We start from the raw sequence: 26,883 nt of genomic DNA, 5'->3' as shown, positions 1-26,883 counted from the left end.
ATCGACCAGAAATAATTTCTCCAGATATAGAAAAAGACTTTCCACTGTCTCGTCACTCTCATCTACTCCCACTTCCAAATACTTAACAATACAAAAAAAAAAAGAAAAATAAATCGAGCAAATTGAACCAGAAGTAATTCCTCAAAAATTTCTCCACACATAGAAAAAGACTTTCCACCGTCTCAAATATATCCGTCACTCTCGTCTACTCTCGCTTCCAAACATCTAAGAAAAAGAAAAAAAAAAGAACCTGAAAAAGAATCGAGTAAATTCACCCGTCCTGGACGGTCCAGAAATAATCAACGACCGAGGGCTGAAGATGTCAAATTCAAAAAGGAGCGGTCCCCTCGTGAAAATAGAAGAGAATGGTGCTCGATACAGTGGCACGGTCGGCAAACAGTCTTTCTCCCGAAGCTAGCCGTCGAGGGGAGTGTCGGGGGAGGGGAGTGTCGGGGGAGGGGCGTGAGTGGCGAAGAGCAGGAGGTGGGGGTGGGAGAAAGCAATTTCAGATCGATCTATCGTCGTCCGTGTGCCCACCCCTATAAACGCGCGCTCGCTCGTGCGAGTGTACGTACGCCTTTGCCTACCGCGATTCCGGCAACGACGGGATTCTAAAGCAGCTTCCGCGGTGGCTTCGTGCATTATGTAGAGAAAATAAATGACGGGGACTCGCCAGGGGACGCCGAGACGCCTGGCGCCTCGACGACACCGAGAAGGGAAAACAGAGACGAGAGAAAAGAAGAAAAAAAAAAGAAAAAAGAAATGGAACCGTGGGATGAAGGCTAATGGTAGCTACGGTTGTCCACGAACGTGTAGCAAACGTGGAAAGTTTACCCCTTACCCCCCTCCACGCTCTCTCTCTGGCAAACCGTTTCCCCCCACCACTATCTTTTCTTCCTTTTCGTGGATTTCAACCCCCTGGAGAATAGGCGCGCGGAGTGTCTCGAGAGAAGACGAAATCCCGGAACCAGCTTCGATCGACCAGTTGAAGCTGCGCGAAGATGTTGGTAATCATTGGGTGCGATTGTTTCGCACGGATGAAAGCTGAGAGATTATTTGGGTCGCGACACACGTCGAATTTATTACAAATTTCACGTACTGTGAATAGAGACGGTTTTCGATAAGGGATGGAAAAGGTAATTTGAGAACGAACTGCATCGAAGAACGATGCAGGTGGGAGAAACGAAGATTTATAAGGCGTTGTGATGTTAACGATGATGAAAGTAAACAGTTATCGGGGAAGAAGTTGTATATACCGAGAGGGAGGAAACTTTATTTTTCGACATTGGAAATGAATGTTTATCGATGACTTATACTATGTACTCGTCATTTTTTATTTGATAACCAGCTTGTTAATTTTACTTTTAAGAAAGATTCATCACGATAGATGTGTAACAATTTCGTTCGTTTTTCAACTGTTTAAACATCGATATGTTTGTTCTAGGTAGATAATTTTGAGTAACTTTTTTCTTTTATCAACGACGACCTCGATTCGGAGGTTTTAATAAATTTAATGCTTGTCACGACCGAAATGATGTACGACTTTTATTTATACGGTGATGTATACACGTGTATGAATAATACGTTCGTTTAGGGGAAGAAAGAAAAAAAAACAGTAGGTCAGCGTTGAATTTTTCGTTGAAAAACCGGATTATCAGTCCGGTCACATCGGTCCGCGGATCTAAGTCCGTTCGATTGACAAACCGATGTTACGCGGGACATGTACAGTGGCGGAGAATACGTACGAGTAGAAAAAGCAGTAGGTCAGCATTGGATTTTTCATGGAGAATCGAAATCTCGGTTGGGTCGTATCGGTTCGAAGAACTAAGTCGCTTCGATCGTGAAACCAATGTTACAGTTAGCTGGTGTCACAGTGGACATGTGCGTGTAAAAAATGTACTAGGTCAGCTTGTAATTTCTTGAGAAAAAATTAAAAAAACAATTGCCCGGTCACGTCAGTGTCACTTCGGATTCACGTATTAGATTCGAGGGTATGTTCAGCCGTATTTTACGTGCGGATAATTTTACATTTTAATTGAAAATAAATGAATCAAATTTGTTATTTGGGTACTTTTTAATTTGATCTCTCGAACGATATAGAATTACTATTGTCAATGCTCCTTATCGGTAAACCGAATGGAATGTAATATGTTTCTTCGTGAAAATATTATTGCATAAGTATTTGCGTATTTTATTGTGAAAATTTTTTGTAAGAAATAAATATAAATGAACGTGGTCTTGTTCGAATCGCAGGACGTACGTTAATTTTTTACTTTTAGATTTTTGCCAGTTGTCGAAGCGAATTCGAACACGATAATCTAGATTTTTTGTTTAAAAACAAATAGAAAAAAGGTTGACTCTTTCCGGAGTGCATAAACGAAAACATGACAGGCTACTATGAATACGAACGAAGGTTACGGTAGAATTTATTCCGAATGTACGATAACTTTATGAATAATTAAAAGTTTATCATGAATATATTTAATAATTGACGGTTAAATAGTGTTTGAAAATAAGCCAATTAATTTGTATGAACGGGACACCGAGAAATTAATTTAGAAATAGGAAGCATGAAATATGCAAATAACCACTCCGTGGATGATAAAATATTTCTGTAAACGTGTACATGTTTTATTGAAATAAAAATTACATAAACATGAAAACGCAAAGAGCTATGAGATGATTTGCTACTTGGAAATAAATACCGAATATTAAATGTTAAATACCTTTCAACCAGAAAGTAGTAAAATATTGTCCATTAAATTTTAAACGAAAATAAAATCTGAAGAAAAATTTAATAGGTTTAGACCCTCGAAGTTCTTACGTTACTATTAGAATATTTATGTGCATTCGTGCAATTGCAATGTTATATATTCTTCTATATCGATGAATATAATTTTATGAAACGATTATGTATTGTTAAAAAATGTGTTCTTTTATACAAGATCGTATTCTCATTAGCTGAATGATTGAACTATTGATTGGACTACTAAACCTGGACTACTTAAATCCTGGAAGCTGAGTTTAAATTGCGTTTTTACTACTGTCTGACCTCTGACTGGTTTTTCCACTAGTTTCACGATGAAGGCAAAATTGATACCAAACGACTATGAAATGAGATAATACGATAAGTTTAATGTTATTGCCATTATGAAAGACACCGATCTTACTTTTTTTAGTTTGTTAATGTTCGAAACTAGTTCACGCAGTATTACGTATGTTTCTTAATAACATAATCGAAGGTTCGTTATGTAGCTCTAGATATATATTAATTACATTTGATCACATTTTGATTACTAGAAAAGAATTTTTTTTCTAATACCTACACTTTCCCATATAAATCCACTAACACGATCCTGTTTAAGTAATCGAATGTATTTCAATGTTATATTTTCATCTCAAGATCAAATTCACACCTCACACTCTCTCAAATATTCTAAACTACATTTCTCGCTTAAAAAAAAATCTAAACTACACTCGTCATTTTCAAAAATTAAAAAAAGCGTTCGGTATAAATTTAACGGATAAATTTTCCATAAAAAAAAATACAAATGAACCTTTCTTTCACCTTCCTTAATAAACCCTAAAAATCAAATAAAATTTCGTCCGTCGTGTCGCTTGAACCGCGATTTCTTTTCTCTTTATCCGAACAAAGGGAACAAAACGTTTGCACGTTTCTGTAAAAAAAAAAGAAATTATTAACGCCGGAAGTATTACTCGGTAATGTCTGAATTGGGTAACCTTCCTTTCGTGAGACGATAACCGTCCAAAGGAATATTACGTTACGAATGTAGTACTTGGAAGTCCCTCCTACTCGAATTTCACCGGTCGCTTTAATGAATTCAGTAGAAAAACCCGCCATAAATCCGGCAAACTTTTCGCCCGGGCCCCCGTCACGTCGCTGTATGCACCGTGCACTAACACTACTCGCTCGCGGCGTCTACGAGCCATTACGAAATAACGAGCTGCCGCCACCGTTACGCTTTACGACAGCCGTGCAATTTAATCCGCCGGTTCGTCCAAACGTTTATGCCCGATCGATGTCGGACAAGACGCAAACTCGAGCCGGATGCCAGTCTTCGGAAAACATCGCTCGGAATAGCAAGAAGCCTCGGACCCTACCAATACCGCCGCCACCAGTTAAGCGGAGACTTTTCCGGGAAATTCTTGGAAAGGGCGAACGAATATGGGTCAGTTTCTATGTTTACCCATTGGATGTTCCAAGACGGTCAGAATAATTCGAGCTTCTCAGGTGTGCGAGAAAAATACGTAAAATTTGTGTTATGAAGGTTTTTCACGTTTTATCCATTGTGTTCGATCGTGTTTTACAAAGTATGTTTTTGTAGTAGAAGATATTAATGAACTTGAAGAAATTATAGTAATGAGATGATATTAACATTTTTTTCTCCTTCGAGAGTATTCAAATTGTACTGTAAATATTTTTCAAATTGTCGAAGGTATGATACTTGGTTGTCATTGTTCGGCTGAGACACGTTGTGTATAGAATTTCCGAAATATTCTTGGAAAGAGCGAACGAATATGGGTCAGTTTCTTTATTTACTCCTTGGATGTTCCAAGATGGTCAAAATAATTCGAGGTTCTCAGGTGTGAGAGAAAAATACGTAAAATTTGTGTTATGAAGGTTTTTCACGTTTTATCCATTGTGTTCGATCGTGTTTTACAAAGTATGTTTTTGTAGTAGAAGATATTAATGAACTTGAAGAAATTATAGTAATGAGATAATATTAACATTTTTTTTCCTTCGAGAGTATGGAAAAACCATATATTATTCCATTGTATTATAAATATTTTTCAAATTGTCGAAGATATGATACTTGGTTGTCATTCTTCGACTGAGACACGTTGTGTATAGAATTTCCGGGATATTCTTGGAAAGAGCGAACGAATATGGGTCAGTTTCTTTATTTACTCCTTGGATGTTCCAAGATGGTCAGAATAATTCGAGCTTCTCAGGTATTAAACAAAAATACGTAAAATATGTGTTATGAAATTTTTCCATGTTTTTCGATCATGGTAGAAGGAAGATATGGAAAAATAGTGTGTCTAGGCTGGAGAAGTATGTTTTTCTAGTAGAAGATATCAATGAACTTGAAGAAATAAAAGTAATGAGAAGATGATTCATACATATGCAGATCAAGTAATTCATATATATGTAGATCTACGTAACATTTTTTTCTCCTTCGAAAGTATTCAAATTGTACTGTAAATATTTTTCAAATTGTTGAAGATATGATACTTGGTTGTCATTCTTTGGCTAAAATACGTTGTGTGTAGGTTATTCATTTGCCCTTTGGATGTTCGAAGATAAAGGTTAAAACAATGGGAACTTTTTAGCCGTGAGAGAGAAATACACAAAGCATACGTAAAACGTAAAATTCTTTTACGTTTTATTCGCAGTAAGGGGAAAAAATTATGATGCGCAGAATGGGGCATTTGCATGGAAACAAATATCTCCACATCTCCGATATTTACGGCCGTGTGAAAAACTTGGGATAAAATTATTGCGTTATTTTAAGCGCACGCGCGACGATGGAAACAATTTTGCGGTAATTCGTTTTACGTGTAATTATGAATTTGCAAACTCCCATTATCTCGTAATTTCTCTCGCGTTTAAGTATACTTTTTATCCTCTTTAATACTCCGGAAAGATTCTTCCTGCGACTGTTTGTTTTAATTCACTGATCCACGAGTTTGAATTATGTTAACTCGATACAATTGAGTAACGTAATTCGACATAAATTTCACTCTGCGAGAATTATCCTCTCTTTTTTATCCATCATCAATTTTACTAATGTTGGTAGATTTATAAAAATATTACACGGATGAATTTCAACGTGGAAACGTTTATAAAGTTCATAAGGTTACACTGCGCGTACACGGATCATTATTTCGACTTCGTTGTTACCTAACATCGCGCTCGTTCTCTTTCTTCGTAATTTGAATAAATAATAACGCAATATATATATATATATATATATATATATATATATATATATATATATATATATCCGCTTACGGCTTGGAAACGAACCGCTCAGTGTAAAGTCTCGCGAATCGTCGTATTTGTCGCGTCGCCTCGAAAGGAAATTTGAATAACAAGAGCTACAAGCCCTACAGGAAATTGGAGCTCAATGGGAGGAACCTTGAGACAACAAAACTTCGTTTCGATGACAGTAACGAGTAGGTAACACCCGCGAGCGTTGCGAGCACACCGGAAACTCAATCCGTGGATCGTCGAACTGGGTCAACCATTTGACCCATCGCGATCGGCCAGGAATCGCGCTGACAATTTCCGGTGACACTCGGGTCAAGGCTGCGTCGCTCGTTAATTGGTAAATCTTCGATTCACCGTACGCGTGTCGTTGAAACTCCCTTGGGTCTCTTCTGACCCAAGCTCGCGAAAACCACGTCGATCCCATCGACTCGGGACGAGCGATTTCAACCGAGAAGCGTTCGTTTCGGAACTGAGAAGGTATATTCTGGGAATCGATAGAATGGCGAATTTTTAGAATAGGCAGAGTCGGGTCTTTATTGACCCAAGAGTGGTTTACTTCAGAACTGATAAAGTGATCGATGGAATGACAAATTTCTTGAGAGGGTAGAGTTGGGTCTATAGTGATCCAGGTATGGTTTACTTCAGAAATGATAAAGTGATCGATGGAATGACGAATTTCTTGAGAAGGTAGAGTTGGGTCTATAGTGACTCAGGTATGGTTTACTTCAGAAGGGATAAAGTGATCGATGGAAAGACGAATTTTTTGAGAAGGTAGAGTTGGGTCTATACTGACCCACCCATGGCTTATTTCAGAATTGATAAAGTGATCGGTAGAGAGTCGAACCTTCTGAAAAGGTAGAGTTGGGTCTATACTGACCCAAGGGTGGTTTACTTCAGACCTGATAAGGCCATCGATATAGTAACAAACTTTTTGAAAGGGTATACTCGGGTCTATACTGACCCAGGTATGGCTTACTTCATAACTGACAAGGCTGTCGATGTAATAAGAAACTTCTTAAAAATATATACTCGGGTCTCTATTGACCCAAGAGTGGTTTACTTCAAAATTGATAAAGTAATCGATAGAACGATAAATTAGAAGGTAATGGTACAGTCGGGTCTATGTTGATCCGGACCACTAGAACTGATAAAGTAATCGATAAAATAGTGCATTTTTTGAAAAGGTATACTCGGGTCTATACTGACCCAGGCATGACTCACTTCAGAACTGAGAAGGCTATCAATATAATAACAAACTTTTTGAAAGGGTATACACGGGTCTATACTGACCCAGGCACGACTCACCTCAGAACTGACAAGGTTATCGTTACAATAACAAACTTATTGAAAGGGTATACTCGGGTCTATACTGACCCTGGTACGGTTTATCTCAGAACGAATAAAGCAATAGCTGTCTAGATTATATTTTATCAATATAGAACGACAAATTAAAAGGGAATGGTACAGTCGGGTCTATGCTGACCCGGACCACTAGAACTAATAAAGTAATCGATAAAATGATGCATTTTTTGAAAACGTATACTCGGGTCTATACTGACCCAGGTACGGTTTACCTCAGAACCGATAAAGCTATCGATAGAACGACAAATTAAAAATAAATGGTACACCCGGGTCCATACTGACCCAGGCATGACTCACTTCAGAACTGACAAGGCTATCGATATAATACCAAACTTTTTGAGAAGATATACTCGGGTCTATACTGACCCAGGTACGGTTTACCTCAGAACCGATAAAGCTATCGATAGAACGACAAATTAAGAATAAATGGTACACTCGGGTCTATACTGACCCGAACCGTTAGAAACGACCGCGTGAGTCGACGGAGTGTTCCCCTATCGAATGTTACCCGATTGCTCCGAGGATCTAGATACCGGGTCGAGTCTCGACCGTGGGGGATTGAAAAGACTCGACGTACGCGATCGTTCGCGATTCGGAGAGTCGTCGTCGGATTACGAATCCTTCGAGATGTGGTCCTCGAGGGTGATTTTTCCGCGTCGCCGATCTTGTTTATCCTGCTCGACTTCCCTCTTTTCGCGCGGCCACTTCAGCGAGATACGTGGAACAATCTTTCAAGGCCGCACGAGTGTCTCCAATCCCCGATCTCGTCCGGATTGGATCTCCCCGAAGTTTTCAGAAATACAATAACTTTCAAAGTGTATCGAAGGACGTGGTAGGAGTAGGGTGGATAAGGAGGATACACCCGAGCAATCGTAGCGAATTCGCGCGGAGAGATTGTCGCTTATCGAAGATACGAAACAAGCGGGGATTACTCGACTCGCCTTGGAAGATATTAAACTGTCGATTGCAAACAATCCCGACGTTGGCCCGTGTCCGTGTTATTCACGGTAATGATTAACGGATATTGCACCGCGGTGATTACCGTGAACTTGTTGGTTCGCAGCTACGTTGACGATGTTCGACGTCCACGATGATTAACAACCTGTCCAAGTCAATTATTTACAGTTGTCGTGCTGCACGGTTTACTCTGTATTTCAATTTTATTCCAGATGTTGTTTATGGAAATTGATCGACTCACTTCTGTCGGGAAATAGAGGACGATCATTCTTTTCTATACCTTATGAGAAAATACGAGAGCACGAAGACGAAAGAATTTTTAAGATTCAAAAATTAATCGTGTAGGTCTATTTTGTAAAGTGTTAGGTTGCTCGGAAAGTAATTTTATTTTTCAAAATGGAGAATATATAATTTGATAAAATGTTTGTACACTTTAAAAAAATCGTGCTTCATTTTCACCAAAAAGAAACGAAATGACTTTCTTAACAACCTAATACACAAATTACTATTATTTAGTAATTTCGATTTTTTATCATCTGTTCTCAACGACGCGAAAAACATATTTACAGTAAAAATTCGAACGATTTCGAAGAAAAACTTTCCCCTTCGAAGTCACCTCAGGTATTCCCCATTTTCTCTTCAAAATTGTTAATATTTTCCACCGTAGAAATATATCTTTATCATACAAATAAGTTCCCTCGAAATACCCCACACACGTGTAAAAAAGAAAACATACCCTCAATTTTATCCACTTTTCTTATTCACCCCGAATTCAATATTTCCATTTCCATCTATAAAGCTCCCCAAATTTCGAATATTTATCTCCACGACTCGCCCCTCGTAGAGATCGTTTATTTATACAACTAACGGGATCTCTGGAAGTGGTCCAACCGATAATTCTTCCCAGCTAATTTGCCCGAATAATTTGGCCAATTATCATCAACGGTGGTTCACGATCGATAATCCCCAAGTCTCTGGGACTCGTTCAACGAATCATCCCATCTGTGTTCCGGGGAAACAAGGTCGAAGAAATTTTTCTGATTCTTTCTAAGCGGACGAATCCATTCCGGAAGTGGGTCCCACCAGCGAAGGAACCCTCCGGTATATTCGACATTCCCAGGCAGTTTTCACCCAGCTACGTGCCTCTTCAGCGAGCCAGCCCGATACTCTGATGGCCCATTGTCGACGGGCTTTTGTCTAGAAGCTCCCGAGCCACTATGAGAATATGACGAGCCACCGGATCCAGAGATACCCATCAGAGGCGTTTACACCAGAGATTACTTGTGGCGTGGCTTCGAGCGACGACTTCTTTCCATCCGGCCAGTCGATAGCGCTACCATCCCCCCTGCACCCCTCCTCGTTCGCCCTTTACCCCTATTTTTCTTGCCTGACGCCGCGGAATTTCAAACCACCACCACGACGAAAAGAGAGACCTCGTGGGTATCGAACAACGCGACCGTGTACGTGCACGGTTCCTTCGATAGGGGAGACATTGTTACGGGATCGCGGGGGACACGCGAATCCTGTTTCAAATTGTCGGGTTTTTTTTTTTTTTCTTCCGGGGGAAAGAACAGAGGTTGAGGATGAACCGTTCCCGAGGCTCAGTTCACACAATTTCTTCGTACGGGGAAGGGAACAATGGATCGTGTAGTTGCGGGGTTAGGTATCCGTGACGAGTGAGGTGGAGTTTTATGGTAAGATTGTACGTTGTGCTACTTTGTTCGATGGTGAACTCGATGGCGATGTATATGGTGATAGATTTGGGAGTTTTGGAATCTAGGGATGAGATTCTTTTCGATGTGAAATAATGTTACAAATAATGTTAGGGGAAAGAGAACACTGGATGAAGAAGTTGCGAGATTTCGTATCTGTGACGAGTGAATTGGAGTTTTATGGTAAGATTGTACGTTGTGTGAAGTGTATGGTGATATATTTGGGAGTTTTGGGACCTAGAGTTGAGATTCTTTTCGATGTGGAATAATGTTGCACGGTTTTTAGGGAAAAGAGAACAATGGATAGTAAAGGTGCGAGGTTTCGTATCTATAACGAGTGAATTAGAGCTTTGCTCTAAGATTGCAAGCTGTGTGAAGTGTATGGTGATAAATTTGGAAGTATTGGGCCCTAGAGTTGAGATTCTTTTCGATGTGAAATAATGTTACAAATAATGTTAGGGAAAGGAGAACAATGGATGAAGAAGTTGCGAGATTTCGTATCTGTGACGAGTGAATTAGAGCTTTGCTCTAAGATTGTAACCTGTATGAAGTGTATGGTGATAAATTTGGAAGTATTGGGCCCTAGAGATGAGATTCTTTTCGATGTGAAATAATGTTACAAATAATGTTAGGGAAAGGAGAACAATGGATGAAGAAGTTGCGAGATTTCGTATCTGTGACGAGTGAATTAGAGCTTTACTCTAAGATTGCAAGCTGTGTGAAGTGTATGGTGATAAATTTGGAAGTATTGGGCCCTAGAGTTGAGATTCTTTTCGATGTGAAATAATGTTACAAATAATATTAGGGAAAGGAGAACAATGGATGAAGAAGTTGCGAGATTTCGTATCTGTGACGAGTGAATTAGAGCTTTGCTCTAAGATTGCAAGCTCTGTGAAGTGTATGGTGATAAATTTGGAAGTATTGGGCCCTAGAGTTGAGATTCTTTTCGATGTGAAGTAATGTGAGATATTTTTTGGAGAAAACAAAACAATGGATAGTAAAGTTGCGAAGATTCGTATTTGTAATGAGTGAATTGTAGTTTTATGGTAAGATTGTAAACTGTGTGAAGTGTATGCTGATAAATTTGAAAGTTTCTAGGTTTGAGATTCTTCTCGATGTGAAGTAACGTTAGATCTTTCTTGGAGAAAAGAAAGCAATGAATCGCAAAGTTGCGAGGTTTCGTATCTGTAACGAGTGAATCGGAGTTTTATGGTAAGATTGTAACCTGTGTGAACTCTATGGTGATTCATTCGGTAGATTTAAGTTCTAGAATTGAGATTCCTTTCGATATAAAATAATATTACAAATTTTTTAGGGAAAAGAGAACAATGGATAACGAAGTTACGAGGTTTCCTGTTTGTAACGTATTTGTACCGAGTGAATTGAATTTTAATAATAAAATTGTAATCCGTGTGAGCGTCAAATAATCCCACAATTGAGATTCCCTTCGACATAGAATAATATCAAAAATTAAATATAATATCAGCTTGTTCGTTTTAAAGTTAAGAATCGATAATCAATAACCGATACCGACGAATATTTAAAATTGTTTCCCCAAACTTTTAGAATCCTGGCTAATTAGTCCTGTAATATTCTTCGAAGAATATCCGAGAATGTTGAAAATTAAAAATATTCAATAAATTCTTTGCTCGTAAATTCCGCTTGGAATACCACGCGGGGTATATCAAATTTTTCTCATTTTCACAAATATTTCTTCTTCGGAGGGAAACGTGTATTTCCGGCACCGACGATGTTTCGTGAAAATTTTCCGGATATTACGTAGAGAAAAGAACAACACTTTCGAAAGTTTCGCTATAACCAACTTCGCGCGTTCTCCAATTCTCCCTAATCTCGGCTGGTTCTTTATCGGTTGAATTAAATACGGAGCAAATTCTTGCAAAATAGTTCGCCGAGAAAATTGGAAAAATATTCTCGGGGAGAATGGGGACCAGATGTTCGACGGTGAGCAAAAAGATTCGTTCCCAGGGAGCCGGTGTCCCCGCTCTATTCGGAACAATGGACACAGGTTGCATTGTTACGTAACCGAGGCTCATGAAAACTTCAAAATGATGCATTTTAGACGGGAGAAGTTTCCAAAAAGGTTGACGCAGAAATGGAGCTTGTAAGCGACAAGCGACGAAAAGTCCTTCGAATAATTGAGAACAGAGATCAAAAGATATTCACCGTGTTAGAAAGCGTCCTCTGACAACAATCCAAATCGACCAACAAACTTTTAAAGGAGGTGCAAGCACCATCTTCTCCTTCACCATCGTATCTCGAAATTGTCTTCCTGGCTTCTTTAACAAATTTTCAATTTAAATTGCAATTTATCTCTTTATCTCCGTTCTAACGAATTTCAATGTCAAATTAAAATCTACGACTATTTCTCAATCGTTAAAGATTACAGAAAAATAACCATTGTCAACTAAAATTGTTTCTAAATTGTAAGATAAATCGGCAATCAATTTCACCGATTAAAAGATCAATTGACGATTTAAGCCGAGTAACTTAAATATTTATTTCGTTCCACAATGGAGACAAAATGGATGCTCGCGAAGGGATAGATTAAAAACGGAGAAAGAACACTACGAATAGGGAAATAAGGAAAGTTGAAATTACAAATATATTTATAACAGATATATTTTCGTAGAACTATTCCTCCATCGTAAACTTGTTTCAACCATGATGGAATTTTCCCTGAATCGAGTCATGATACACCTCTCGATGTTGTAAAATACAAAGAGGTTAGGATCCTGAAGGTAAACCAGCAGACAACTTCAGAATGGTGGGAGTCGATATCGATAGGCGGCCCTAAGAGGCAGTAGCTCCGAACACAAGGTCACGAAAGTCGATTATCGATGATCTTGGTTTCGTAGAGGACTATAGCAACGACCTTGAATCGACCAAGTCGAATATATACCATGAATATATAACGCCGATTGCTTCGGCGAAACAATTCGAATTTCATTGAAACGTACACGACGTTCCGGGTTGAAAACCGAGCTAAAACAACGAAAAAATCGTTCGATTCCGAGTAGATGGACACTCGAAACGTTCAGTGGATAATTCCTATTGGAGGACATCGCGTGCCCCGCCTCCTGTAATTTACTTGAGAGCTCGACTAGTATCCGCAATCGATGAGATTTCCGTAACTTCTAAGGTCACCGATAAATACGAAATGATTCCGATCGATTCGATTCTAATCGGCCCCCGTCGGGGATAGTTCGGCAGTGATTTTTAATTGCGATTAGGCACACAGCCAGAGCCTCGTGTTCGGGGAAGCGTTCCAAAATCCAAGATTTCGATGTAACGAACTTAGGTAATTATTTAAACGCGATTGACGAATCAAACATTTCATTTTCGAGCTGAAACACATTCGACTTTCGTTGTTCGAAAATCTACGAATTAATCTTTCAATTTCTGGTCACTCTTGTGAATTTGTTTGAAAGTCGGTGAAAATTTTTTCTGTATTTATATGCAAACATGGTTGGTTCTTAATTTTTTGGAACCATGTTTTATCGCGAAGAAGAGAACAAATATAGAAGTAGTTTGTGTTCGTTGTTAAAATCGTGAAAAATGATACTTTGAAATTGTTCTCTGTCGCGAGTAGGGCAAATATAAAGATATATTTTCGTAGAACTATTCTCCATCGTAAACTTGTTTCAACCATGATGGAATTTTCCCTGAATCGAGTCATGATACACCTCTCGATGTTGTAAAATACAAAGAGGTTAGGATCCTAAAGGTAAACCAGCAGACAACTTCAGAATGGTGGGAGTCGATATCGATAGGCGGCCCTAAGAGGCAGTAGCTCCGAACACAAGGTCACGAAAGTCGATTATCGATGATCTTGGTTTCGTAGAGGACTATAGCAACGACCTTGAATCGACCAAGTCGATAACTGAACTGACTACTACTCCCACGTTCGGGGTATCTTTAAAGTCGACTCTTGTGGTTCAAGGTCGTTGTTATCAGTTCCCGTAAACGCCCCGGGAATCACTGAAATTAACTTCCACCATTGTGGAGTCATCGCCATCTTGCCTCGGTACTCGTGAAATCGATACAAGCAATTTCCACCATTCCGGGATATCGCAGGGATATTTACCATGAATATATAACATCGAACCTCAAGACTGAAAAATGCCTACAATGTACTCACAATATTCGAGAAAGATTGTTATCTTGTTCTCTACGTTGAGAAATTAACCAAGTTGAATCCGAGTAGTAAATTTCTTATCCTGGTTGCTGGAAAGTTCCTGAAGTGGACTCTAATTATTACAGAGTTATTGCTATCTTACCCATGGGCACATACCCTAACTGCGATCGTCGTAATCTTATCCTCGAACTTGGGAATTACCGAAAGGACTCTAACTATTCTAGTGCCAACACGTCAAACTATTAAAGGTCATCACTGCCGTATACTATGACTTGGTAATTCCTGAAGAGGGCTCTAACTCTTTAAAGAGTAATTACTATCTTGCCTCAGGTAGTAGGCAAGTCTGTACCTTGCCTGTGAATCAGTAATTTATGAAGAGAACTCTTACGAATAATATTTTCCAAGAGTTATTCCTATGTTGACTCAGGATTCAGGGATCCTTCCAATCAATTTTAAAAGTTAGAGACATTAGTTATCTTATTCGAGAACACAGAAATTACTAAACTTTCTTTTCGTCTAAAAATTAGGAATCTTTGCAAACGACTTTGAGCAATTCGTGAGTCGAAACTACCTTCTCTCATAACTCGTAAATATCAGAAATCAACTCTTCTAACAATCAAAGAATTATCACTATATACTTCAGTGTTTAGAAGTTTCTCTCAACCGACTTTGTTAGAAATGTATAGCTAGCTTAACTCGAGATTGAACAATCGTCATCCTACGACTTGGTAATTCCTGAAGAGGACTCTAACTCTTCAAAGAGTGATTACTAGCTTGCCTCGTGAGTCAGTAATTTCTGAAGAGAACTCTTACGAATAATATTTTCCAAGGGTTATTACTATATTGACTCAAAATTCAGAGATCTTCCCAACCAATTTTAAAAATTAAACTTTTTTTTCGTCTCAAAATTAGGAATCTTTGCAAACAATTTTGAGTAATTCACGAGTTGAAACTACCTTCTCTCATAACTTGTAAATATCTGAAATCAACTCTTCCAACAATCAAAGAATTATCACCATATACCTCAGTGTTTAGAAGTTTCTCTCAACCGACTCTGTTAGAAATGTATGGTTACCTTGACTCGGGATTGAACAATCGTCGTTGATCATTCTCCGCGACTTTGAATAGGTCTCTGTCAGCTGTTAACTTTCAACCATATTTCATAATCGTATCGTCATCTCTAACCATGCTCCGCGACTCCAAATCGTATGTGTCACGTTCAAGTGGCTAAGAATCGTCTGGACGTTAATTGGAATAATTCGCGAACGCTCGATACCTAGGAAACTTGGAGACGATCCAAACGATCGCATCCAGGGGATAATAAAAATTTACAGCTACAGTTCTCGTACAAACAACAGTGTCGGATCGAGCACTGGGGCTACACGAATTATGCAATCTTCGTGTGCCACTAGGCAGACACGCGAGACGTTCGTAACACCGTGTGTCCTATGACGTTAATATCGAAGTTTATCTCGCGTTTAAAATACGTCGAAGTAGAATCGTCGTTTCGCCGTACTGTTAAAAAATAGTGAACTGAATTTAATTGAATAGAATCTTAGTTTCGCTAGAACAGTGAAACGACTAAGAAATAGTGAAAAGGAAGTTGTAAGATTGAGAGAGAAGTTTATCTTGAGTCTAAAATACGTCGAATTAGAGTCGTCGTTTCATCGTATGATAACGTACGACTATTAAAAAAATAGTGAATTGAACTTAATTGAATAAAATCTTAGTTTCGCTAGAACAGTGAAACGGCTAAAAAATAGTGAAAAAAAAGTCGAAAGATTGCAGAAGAAGTTTATCTTGAGTCTAAAATACGTCGAACTAGAGTCGTCGTTTCATCGTATGATAACGTACGACTATTAAAAAAATAGTGAACTGAACTTAATTGAATAAAATCTTAGTTTTGTTAGAACAGTGAAACGACTAAAAAATATTGGGAAGAAAGTCGAAAGATTGAGAGAGAAATTTATCTTGAGTCTAAAATACGTTGAACGAGAATCGTCGGTTCGTTGTACGATAACATAGGACTATTAAACAATAGTGAATTGAACTTAATTGAGTAAAATCTTGGTTTCGTTAGAACAGTGAAACGACTAAGAAATAGTGAAAAAAAAGTCGTAAGATTGAGAGAGAAGTTTATCTTGAGTCTAAATTACGTCGAACGTGAATCCTCGGTTTGTTATACGATAACGTACGATTGATAAAAAATAGTGAATTGAACTTAATTGAATAAAATCTTAGTTTCGTTAGAACAGTGAAACGACTAAAAAATAGTGAAAAGGAAGTCGTAAGATTGCGGGAGAAATTTATCTCACGTCTAAAATACGTCGAACTAGAGTCGTCGGTTCGCCGTACTATAACGTACGACTATTAAAAAATAGTGAACTGAACTTAATTGAATAAAATCTTAGTTTCGCTAGAACAGTGAAACGACTAAAAAATATTGAAAAGAAAGTCGTAAGATTGCGTGAGAAGTTCAGGAATGTTGAATCTGCAAATAACGAACCCGCTGCAAAATGGACGTTAACCGAGCCGGGGTTCATGGCGCGCAAAATTTCTCGGTTCTTCGGAAGATGAAAGTAGAAACTCACTTTGAGGGCCTCTTCGTGGGTCACCGCACGGAAGGGTGTGCCGTTCACCTCCAAGATGGTGTCTCCTGGCCTGAGTCCAGCACGTTCGGCCACCGAACCCTCCTCCACCCTCGAAATGTAGACACCCACCCCTGAGAACAATTCACAGACTTTCCATCAGGCAGGAAGCTGCCTGGCGACTGGTCCGCGACCAGTGCTGACTAAAACCTTCCACCCAGGGCGCGTCGTCACGAGGATACGTTCCTCGTCCACGACCTTAAAAAACCCTTCTCGAATTTCTTTAATTGTTTCGATCCTGGACAAAAATGGGAGCCACGATTTTGTCCGAATTTTTTTCAATCGTTGTCGAGAAAAGGATATCATTGAATCAAAACCGAAAATGTCACACCAGTTGCATAATTATCATTTAAATTACCGAAAAGCATTGCTTGCACGTTGACAGCTGTTCCAAGGTTTTCAGGAATGTTATGCATTCTTCTGTAGGAAACAGCGATTGTATTCGAACAATCGAGTCAGTGTTGCTCCGTTTGGATCTGTCGAAGAGGACATCTTGTCGACTTCATAGGGGAAAATATGTATCCAAGAAATGATACATCGTTTCGAGAAATGATTTCGTCCCGAGAAGATTCTTTTCGAATTTATCGAGCTCGTTGGTATCTTTCAAAGTAAGAATTTATCTATCTTAGGAATATAAAAATATTGAAAAGAAAGTTATAAGATGGCGGAGAGGTTTACAAATATTGACTCTACTCTAGTTTAAAGTGAAATAAATCCAACAAGTACAAGCATCGAGTAACTCATGAAAACACATTCTTTGTGAATTTTCGAAACGAAATTTTCCCCAAGATTTCTTCAAAACGTCCCCTTGGTATCGTTCCAGGCCGAATGGATCGTTTCTCGCGTTAAATTCGAATCATAACCCGTATGAAGGTCTTTGATCGAATCGAAATAATTTCAAGTCTTCTTTTCCATCTGTACGAATCCGTTCGAAAGATATCGTGCATCGAAATTCGTAAAACGATTCGTGTACGATTCGTCCTCTTATCTACGAAGCTATCGATCCTCTTCTAGCTTCTTTTCCTTTTCAATGGTTTCGAAACGGTCCATATTCTAGCCTTCGGAGCACGATCAACAACACAGATCCTTCGGAACAGATTTAGACAAAGAAAGGATTACCAGGCCTGTAAGCATTTAAGTCTCGAAGTATCCACGATCCTGGAGTCAAGCCGTTCCATGATCCGGTCCCGAGACTCGATAAATCACAGCCGGGGAATAGATCCATTACAATGCAAGGGCCGTGACGAGGCAAAGCTCCCATTTTTATCGGCGCCGTCTAGTCGCCATTGATGGAACTCGCGCGCCATGGGTGGAAATCATCGTGTGTCGAAACGAAAGGTGGTTAGAGAAAACCGTGGAATAGAAATGAAAAAGAAAATAAATAAATATATATACATATATGTATATATATATATTTATTTATATACATAATAGAAAAGAAAAATAGAGTAGGACAGTAAATGCGGATGCATAAACGTGAGAACTGTTCGAACAGAGATTACGATCCTGTGCCGGTGCGTGTTTCGTGTCTCTCGCACGTGGGCGAGACGAGCCATGCAAAAGATTTTCTTTTCTGCGGAAACTTGCCGATAGAATCGCCCGATTTGCATCCAGCTCGTGCGTGACCTACTCCGTTCCTCGATCGCGAAACGAGGAAGGGGGATGGGTGACAAAAAAAGGAAAAAAATTATCGAAATTAACGCGCTCGAACGCGACTTCCTTTTTTTCTTCCTGGAACTGATCGATTCTCGGTCAAGTTGAACGAGAATCAGGGACATCGGTGCATACAGGGCGCGGCAAAATTTGTGCTCGGGGGCGTGACTCCACGTGTAAACGTAAATGGAAAATTGAATTTGGATATTGTACTGTCATAGTCGCTGACTGGACGATAATGGTACAAATGGAAATTTTGTTTCGCGGTACAAATTGGAACGGTTGTAAGTTGATAACGGTTGGATTTTAAATAAGGGGAATAACTTTGGGCTGGAATTATTTTGAAAATTATTCTCAAGTTCTTTGGAACAATTTACACTTCACGTTTTTAACGTACTTTTCCACGAAGAGTCACACCTCAGCTTTGATATTACTTCGAGCATCGCCGTACCCTGTATTTACTAATCAGAAGAATTTCTCTTTATAATGTTTCTCCGAATACGTGATAAAAATCGAGGATAATTTCGCGACAAACCGATAATTTTCGTAAAAAGAAACTTTACTCCGATTCGTGTGCAAGATTGTCTCTGTTCTCAGGGATGTTACATTTCCGCAGAAAAAGAGAATGTGATGTTCATGGGGCTGTTGCAAATGTTTTACTGTTCGATACTTTCTGTGCTTTCGTGGCCGAGAGTTCGTGAAACAACCTGCAAGTGAACATCGATTAGGTGAATGCTGCGTCCAATTAATTTCCAGTGAGGAACAATTAATCGAGAATGGGGACAGGATTCGCACTGTGGAACGTTGAAATCTGTCCACCTTGTCCGAGTTGCATATACAATATAATATAATATAATATAATATAATATAATATATACATACATATATATATATATATATATATATATATATATATATGTATATGTATGTATATTCGATGATTCGTGTGATTATCCCACGTGTTCCCTTCGAGACTCAAGTAACAATGGCGGACACACTTGTTTCGCTCGGAACGAACGTTTATCGAGGGATCACCGCACAAATGCTTCAATTTCGTTGGAAACTTTTTCTCTCCCTCTCGTTACGCAGGGACCGTTCGAAATAAATCTCGAATACAAGGGGCGGTCGTGGACTCTATAAACGAGTGGCTCGTTTCCAATAGATACCGAATTTACTCTCGTATTACCGGCGATCGATCCACGGTGATTCGATTTATATTTTCCAGCCGTTTGCCAGAATATTCGAATCACTTCCATGGAAGAAAACAGTCACCGCGAAGCACGTCGATACGAATCGTTTCGTCGTTGGAAGAACGATAGAAAATCGCCGAGTGATCGACGGACTGTCGTCGCGATACCAAAAAGCATCGTGTGTAAGCGTTGAAAAAAAAACAAAAAGAGAGAGAGAGATTCTCGTTAATACGAACCAGTCGAGCAAAATTCTAATTAGGATTGGTTTCACGCCGTGCGCTATAAATTACCCGCTGAGACTTAATAAGTGTCGTGGTTCGCGTTCGTATCACTTTTTATACTTGCCTGGATCACGTTACCTTATTATTTCGACACAATAACGCGTAAGACGACTTTACTGAATTTATCAACACGGTGCGAGACCGTGAATCGTATTTAATTAACATCGGTGATCGTACAGGGTGAGTCGAAACCAAGGTTCAACGAAATATGGTTAATAAAATGTCGATCGTTCGGAATTAACGCGCGGAAAATATTTTTTTATCTTTGTTCAAGGTTATTTGGGTTCATGATATCGTTTTCAAGGTTATTTCAAGGTTATTGTGCGATTTTGTAACGGAACACATTTTTGATCGAGTATTAGAAAAATTACGATTAATATAAATTTAACGATCTTGTGTGCAATGAGTTTGAACGAATCTAAGGTTGAGGAAGAAGAAAAATTATTTAAAAGTTTACTAGTGTTACTTTTTTCCTCGTTTGAAACATATTTTTGAAATTTACCTGATTTTTAAGTGTAATTGATGTCTACTTTGATCCAGGACCATTTGGAGGTCGTTTATTTGAAATTATAAAAACATACTGGGTTTTATTAACTAGAAATAGAAATCCAGCAATGTGAACAATACAGAGGACCGTATATGTAAAAATTAACCTGAAAATAATCATGGAAAGAAGCACGAAAAATATTGTTTCTTCAGCTAATGGTAGATTTTATTGAAAAAAGTAAGCGAAATGAGTTTATCGACTGGTCTATGCGATACTTATCGCAGAATAATGCTCGTGTCACTGACTGAACGTGTACAATAAAAATGAATTTCCATGATTTTTCGATTCGATGTAAAATATGTATCGCGGGTCCAATAATGTTGATTTCAACCTTGAAGTGACCTCGAGAACCCACGAAAGAAATGTTACTTCTTCGCTAATATCAGATCTGGCTAAACGCAAAAAGTGATACGAACTTCGCGACTGTTTTTTGCGATACATATCTGGCAACACCCTGTGTAAAATTGAACAAATTTCCATACCGGTCTGATTTACTACAAAATCTACCGAGAACCCCGTTTAACATTCATATTCCCCGATATCTTAATCGCTCCACGAATTTCCAATGGCAAATACACAAAAAATTGTCTCGAATGTGCAAATAAAATTTTCTAGTCAAACTAAAAACTAACCTCCCGTTTATTCAAACGGACTCGTTGCTCGTCGGTGTACGAAAATGTTCAATTTAACGTACGAGAACTTCTTACTATACAAGAACAAAAAAACCAAGTATTTTATATTTTCACTCTCCTTTGCATTTCAATTTTACACTGTCGCTTAATCCTCGTCCCTTTACATTTAACCTACTTTTAATCACATTTCTTACACCTTGTACACCCAAAGAGAACTCCAAGAAAGACAGTTAATACACAAAATACTTCCAAAATACTCCAATACTAATATTTACACTCCCACCGTACAAAAATCTAAAATATTACCCCGTAAAAACTCTCGAAAAATTCCAAAAATTTCCTTTCCACTTCTTGCCTATTAAAAAAAGATAATTCATATACCACCTAAATACACGATATTCTCTTATCCCTTCAACATTCGTATTTCACTTCTGTTTCGTTTCTCGAGCAACCTCCTCGAGAAAGGAACTAAAATAGAAAAACTATCATCTTCCGTTTTCCAACTCGAGAGAAATCGAATGATATTTCTAAATCGTTCGAATGTTAGCGATCGTCCACCCATGAACGGAATAAACTGGAATAAAATATATTATAGATATAAACGAAGGTGGTGGGGAGGAGTGTAGACCGGGTAAGAAATTATACTTGCAAAGCACGGGCACCATGAATACCTAATTCCCCCAGATATTTGTCCCCGGCACGAAATGTAATACAAGTACGTTTACACGCGGTGGTCCGGATGTGATCGATATGCTGCTCGGGCGCAAAAAAATGTCACGCTCGGACAAGGTGGACGTCCAAACGAGGAACAGGATGCTCGCTCCGCACCGGGAGTCCTGTAATTGATCTCCTTCCACGCCGACGGCCCGGCCGGGAGCAAGGATTAATCCGGCTGATAAAAGAGATAAGGAGAACAATGAGCTCGTTACGCGAGGGTCGCGTTCCCTTTCCCTGAACTTGTGTCATCGCCACGGGATTAATCAAAAAATCGCTCGTGTTCCCGAGCCCGTTTAAGAACGGTGCTTTTACTTTCCGAGCGAACGTTCGTTTTCAAGTTTTTTTTATTTCAATTTCAGCCAGGATCGCCACCGAATCTACCGATCTCGAGCTCGGGAATAATCAACGGCTGAGAAACCTCGCCAAGGATACGATTCTGCGTTGTTATTCGAATTATTATTATTACGCTCGAGTGTGCAATTTTTCCGATTCGTGTATATTTTTCAACAAATGATACTAGGGATCGTATCGAAATATAATCAAACCGATCGTTCCCACGATTATCGATTGAGCTCTGGTTTCTTTCAATTTTTGTTACTCTCGAGTCCAAACTCTTCGATACGAGTTTGATTGAATTTTAAAATCGAGAGTCTTTGATTCTTCTTGGTAATTCGAGGCTGGAGACTGTGTAACCAAGTATGGGAAAGAATTCGAAAATTGTTCGATGAAACGTTCGTAGTATCTTTTCGTTTAAATATTGAAGATACTATTTCGTTAATGTTATTGTCGTTTTAAATTGATACAAGGAGGAACGAGTCGATTTACTTTCTTGAAATTTCGAGAATTTGGAAGAGTCTGAAATATTGAAAAATTATTCTTCAATTTTTCAGAATTCGAAGAGATTGGAGTATTAATTTTCAGAATTGTGTTTTTGTTTAATTTTTCTGTTTCTCGTTGAGTTTTTTTTGTCTTCTTTTTCTTTTTGTTAACCACATTATTGTTATTTTGTCACGTTATCCCTTGTTTTGGCAAATTCGATACTTTGGCTACCTTAAATGGGCCTCGTTGAATATTTACTTTGAAATTTCGCGTTCCTGTTTCCTGCTCGTTAGGGTGTAATACAAATTACGTGTACATACAGAAATGCCTGTGTGTGTGTATGTACGTTTTCTTCTATAAATTTATAAACTATACGCATATGCATCATACACTGTCATGCAACAAAATGCCGGCGTGCTAAGCCTAGAGGAATTCTCGGTTGCCATAATTGCGAGATTCTGATCGTAAATCGTTGGAAAAACAGAGCAGCGAGAGAAAGAATTTATCGTATTAACATTCCCATGGAAACGTCGTAATTTTTTCAGCGAGAAGAAATATTAGAATCGAGGACGTTTTTTTTTTCATAATTTAGAACAGAAACGTTTATAAATTACCAACAGAGACAAGAAACGCCCAAGAAAATAATAATAACCGAAATGATAAATGTGTTCCTTGAACCTTTAGCAGTATATATTTTTCATGAATTTATAAGTCGTTAACCGAATCGTCGATTTATTGAAGTAAAAATATTCAAGAATTAAACAATTGCAAAGAAATTTTACCGAAATAAATTATTCAAATCGACCAACGATCTGTAAATTAAATTCACAAGATTAATATAAGAAGCAAACTTTGCTGAATATTTCCATCCAACTCTTACATTTATTTTTATTACTTTATGACATTGTAAATATATTTTCCATCAGTTTCGTGTCACCGAAATTACTTGAAACCATTGAAAAAGAAGTTTCCAATCAATTATCACTTTCGTACCAAAGGACAGAGTATTTAGAAAAATTAATGTCCCTTGAGAAGAAAGTATGCAGTTGTAATCCCTAGATGCATCGTTGCACTCGCGAGAAGAGCGAGGTCACGTTAAAATGAACCTTGTTACACCAGCTGACATCTTTCTACCCTCGACTAAACATAAGAGATACTTGTCTTAATTATACGACTCGTCCTCTATGAGATGAAACAACGCACATTATCCGTAAACATTTCACAATTTTAAATAACATCGAAACAATATTTTTATATTTCCATCCCTCTGTCTCGCATTACAGAAAAGATACTTTTCTAGATCAGACGACTCACAGTGAGTCAAACTAACGAAAACACTTGGAAATTTTACACTAACACCGCGTGACGTTAAAAATATATTTTTTTTTTAATTATTTTCGCGAAAATTCGCCGACAGAAAGTTACGGATCGATTTCCCAGCGGTCCGTGATCTTTCTACATCGAGCGAGTCGCGATGTTCACGAGCAACGTAATCGATGAGAATTTAGGCGACGTTTCGAGGCTAATTCGTCCTTATCGCGTGCATTCGTCCCGTAAAAGAACTCTGGTAATACCAAAACGAGCAAGAACACGCGGAGCGGGTCTGGAGAAATCGTCGACTCGTTTCGACGCGGGAATAGATCGAACGTATCGAAACCGGGACGACAATCGAACCTGCATTCTGATCTCCGAAGGGGAATCGGCCCGCGAGGTCGGCTCGGCCACCTGTTCCTACTTTTAACGAGCAGTCCGGTCGAATGTAATTCCAGCGACTCGATTTATCCCCGTGGAACTTTGTGAACAAATAAAAAGAAAAAAGAAAAAAAAAAAGGAAAGAAAGAATGCCGATAACCCCCGACTGAATCGAGCTCGATTCCCCGGAAAATATTTAAAAGGCCGGGGGATTCAGGCTTGATGGGAACGTTCAAGCGATGATAGGCGAACTGAAAGACCAAAGTAACTAGGTAGCCGAGATACCACGTTGAAGAGAACAAAGAGTTTGGGACCATGTGATTGTGCAATGAATTGAAAAATTCCCTTGCCTCGCTGGAACGGTCTGTGTTCGTGATCTGGCGATTCGAATGTTTCATTTCGACGAGCGTTGAAATTTTAACGATAATTATTATCAGTATCGATGTAGAAGTGAATATGAAGAGGAACTGCATCGAGTGAGAATTTTAGCAATCAGTTATGATTGTTGGTGTAGAAGTTAACACGAGGAGGAATTATATCGAGTGAGATTTTTAGCAATCAATTGTTATTACCTATGTAGAAATAAACAGGAGGAGGAATTATATCGAGTGAGAATTTTGGCAATCAATTATTATTACCTATGTAGAAGTAAATACGAGGAGGAATTATATCGAGTGAGAATTTTGGCAATCAATTGTTATTACCTATGTAGAAATAAACAGGAGGAGGAATTATATCGAGTGAGAATTTTAACAATCAATTATTATTACCTATGTAGAAGTAAATACGAGGAGGAATTATATCGAGTGAGAATTTTAACAATCAATTGTTATTACCTATGTAGAAGTAAACAGGAGGAGGAATTATATCGAGTGAGAATTTTGGCAATCAATTATTATTGTTGATGTAGAAGTAAACACGAGGAAGAACTGCATCGAGTGAAATTTTAGCAATCAATTATTATTACTGATACAGAAGCAAACATGAGGAGGGGTTGAGTGTGATAGACGTTAAAAATAGCGTATTTGCTTGGACATACAAATTTGGGCATTTTGTTAATTATTGTTACAGTTGAAGAAATAGAAGAAACAAAAAGATGAAGATTCTAGTGCATGTCAGTGGAGACTAGGGACAGTGGAATATTGTTGCACTTTGATTCTAGAGAAGCTTACGTTTTTAGAGAATAATTTTTTGTGCTTCAAATTTATTTCATAAACAAAGTAAAGTTTCATAGGATCTCTGGAAAATAATTTTAATTTGGAGAAACAGTTATTTCCATGTTTCAACCCTTAATAATAATTTCAATTTAAATTGACACAAAAATATAAAATGTGACATCAATTTTGAACCCTACGAAAATTTACTACAACAGAAAATCACGACTCTACAATTACAATAATATTCTCAATATTACATGCATAATCCATCCAAATTTATTATCTTACAAAGAAAAATAACCCACTCCTTGTATTTTATAATCACACACTCTTTCTTAAAATCGAACAGTTCATCTCCAATATCTACTCCCATTGACCTCAAACAATACACATCAAGGACTACAACCGTATTCTTTCATCTCCATCATTACTATATACATGCTTGTTCGATAATTATATTATCAGAACGGGCTAAATATACAAAATGGACCAAAAACAAAAATAAATACACAAAACGTTCAGTTTCGTTACATTCTTGCCAATATCTTCGTTCCGAAAATAAAAAAAAAAAGAAAACAATAGTAAAAACAATTAATTTTCTTTCATTATTTTCTACACACCACGCACCCGAATTGTTGAAAGATTTAAAGAGTATAAAAGATTTCATTTCTCACGAGTATGAAATACCACGGATAAGAAAAAATGTCGACTGTTATTACCGAGGAAAAAATGTTAACGGTTATTACCAAAGGAAAAATGTCAACAGTTATTACTAAAGGAAAAACTTGTCTCCCCCTCCCCTCCCCTTATTCCGTCATTGACTTCCTTTCTCTCGTGCTCCTCGTCGCCCTCTAGTCCCAAGCCCGACCGATCTGCGCATAACACTTTCATGCGACATCGATCGTTACTCAATGTGTTCGTGTGTATATGTGGATATTCGAAAACCACAGGAAGATTGGAACCACCGCGAAATTCGAATGATCCGAGAACCAATAATTTTAATGACACAAATAAATACACTTAACGTCTTCGAAGATTACTTTCGTCGGCCCTTGAATTCTTCGATTTATTTCTGATTTATCGAGACCACTGAAAATAAAATCTATTGCAATTGAGACTGAACATCGCACCAATGGTGTACTTTCAAATTTATTTATCGAATGGAAAATCACGTTCGTAAGATACGGATAAAAATGATACAAAGATTGCGACAAGACTCGAATTGACACGTGGAGTGTCTTGTAATAAGTGGTAAAATCCAAACGGAGGTAATTCTAGGTGAAAAAATTAATCAAAAATGTGGAACGAGAGTCCTCTGTGGGAGGCTTCGTTTTCGAGAAAATC

General features: G+C 38.3%; 1 protein-coding gene across 7 annotated transcripts in view; it reads right to left on the bottom strand.

Moving 5' to 3' along the window:
* The window catches only part of Dysc (whirlin protein dyschronic), a 226,673-nt gene that overhangs the window by 117,792 nt on the left and 81,998 nt on the right, over window positions 1-26,883 (bottom strand). For all 7 annotated transcript variants that reach the window (XR_012992002.1, XR_012992004.1, XR_012992003.1 and 4 more), the window contains one exon: window positions 16,795-16,925. Coding sequence is in view for 2 of the 7 variants with exons in the window: in XM_076311025.1 (XP_076167140.1) it covers window positions 16,795-16,925 (131 nt within the window). In the remaining 5 variants the exon portion in view is untranslated. The remainder of the gene's footprint in view (window positions 1-16,794; window positions 16,926-26,883) is intronic.

The sequence above is a fragment of the Ptiloglossa arizonensis genome, chromosome 5, assembly GCF_051014685.1.
Source record: "Ptiloglossa arizonensis isolate GNS036 chromosome 5, iyPtiAriz1_principal, whole genome shotgun sequence".
In the NCBI taxonomy this organism is placed as follows: Eukaryota; Metazoa; Arthropoda; class Insecta; order Hymenoptera; family Colletidae; genus Ptiloglossa; species Ptiloglossa arizonensis.
This window is presented reverse-complemented; position numbering and strand designations above follow the sequence as displayed.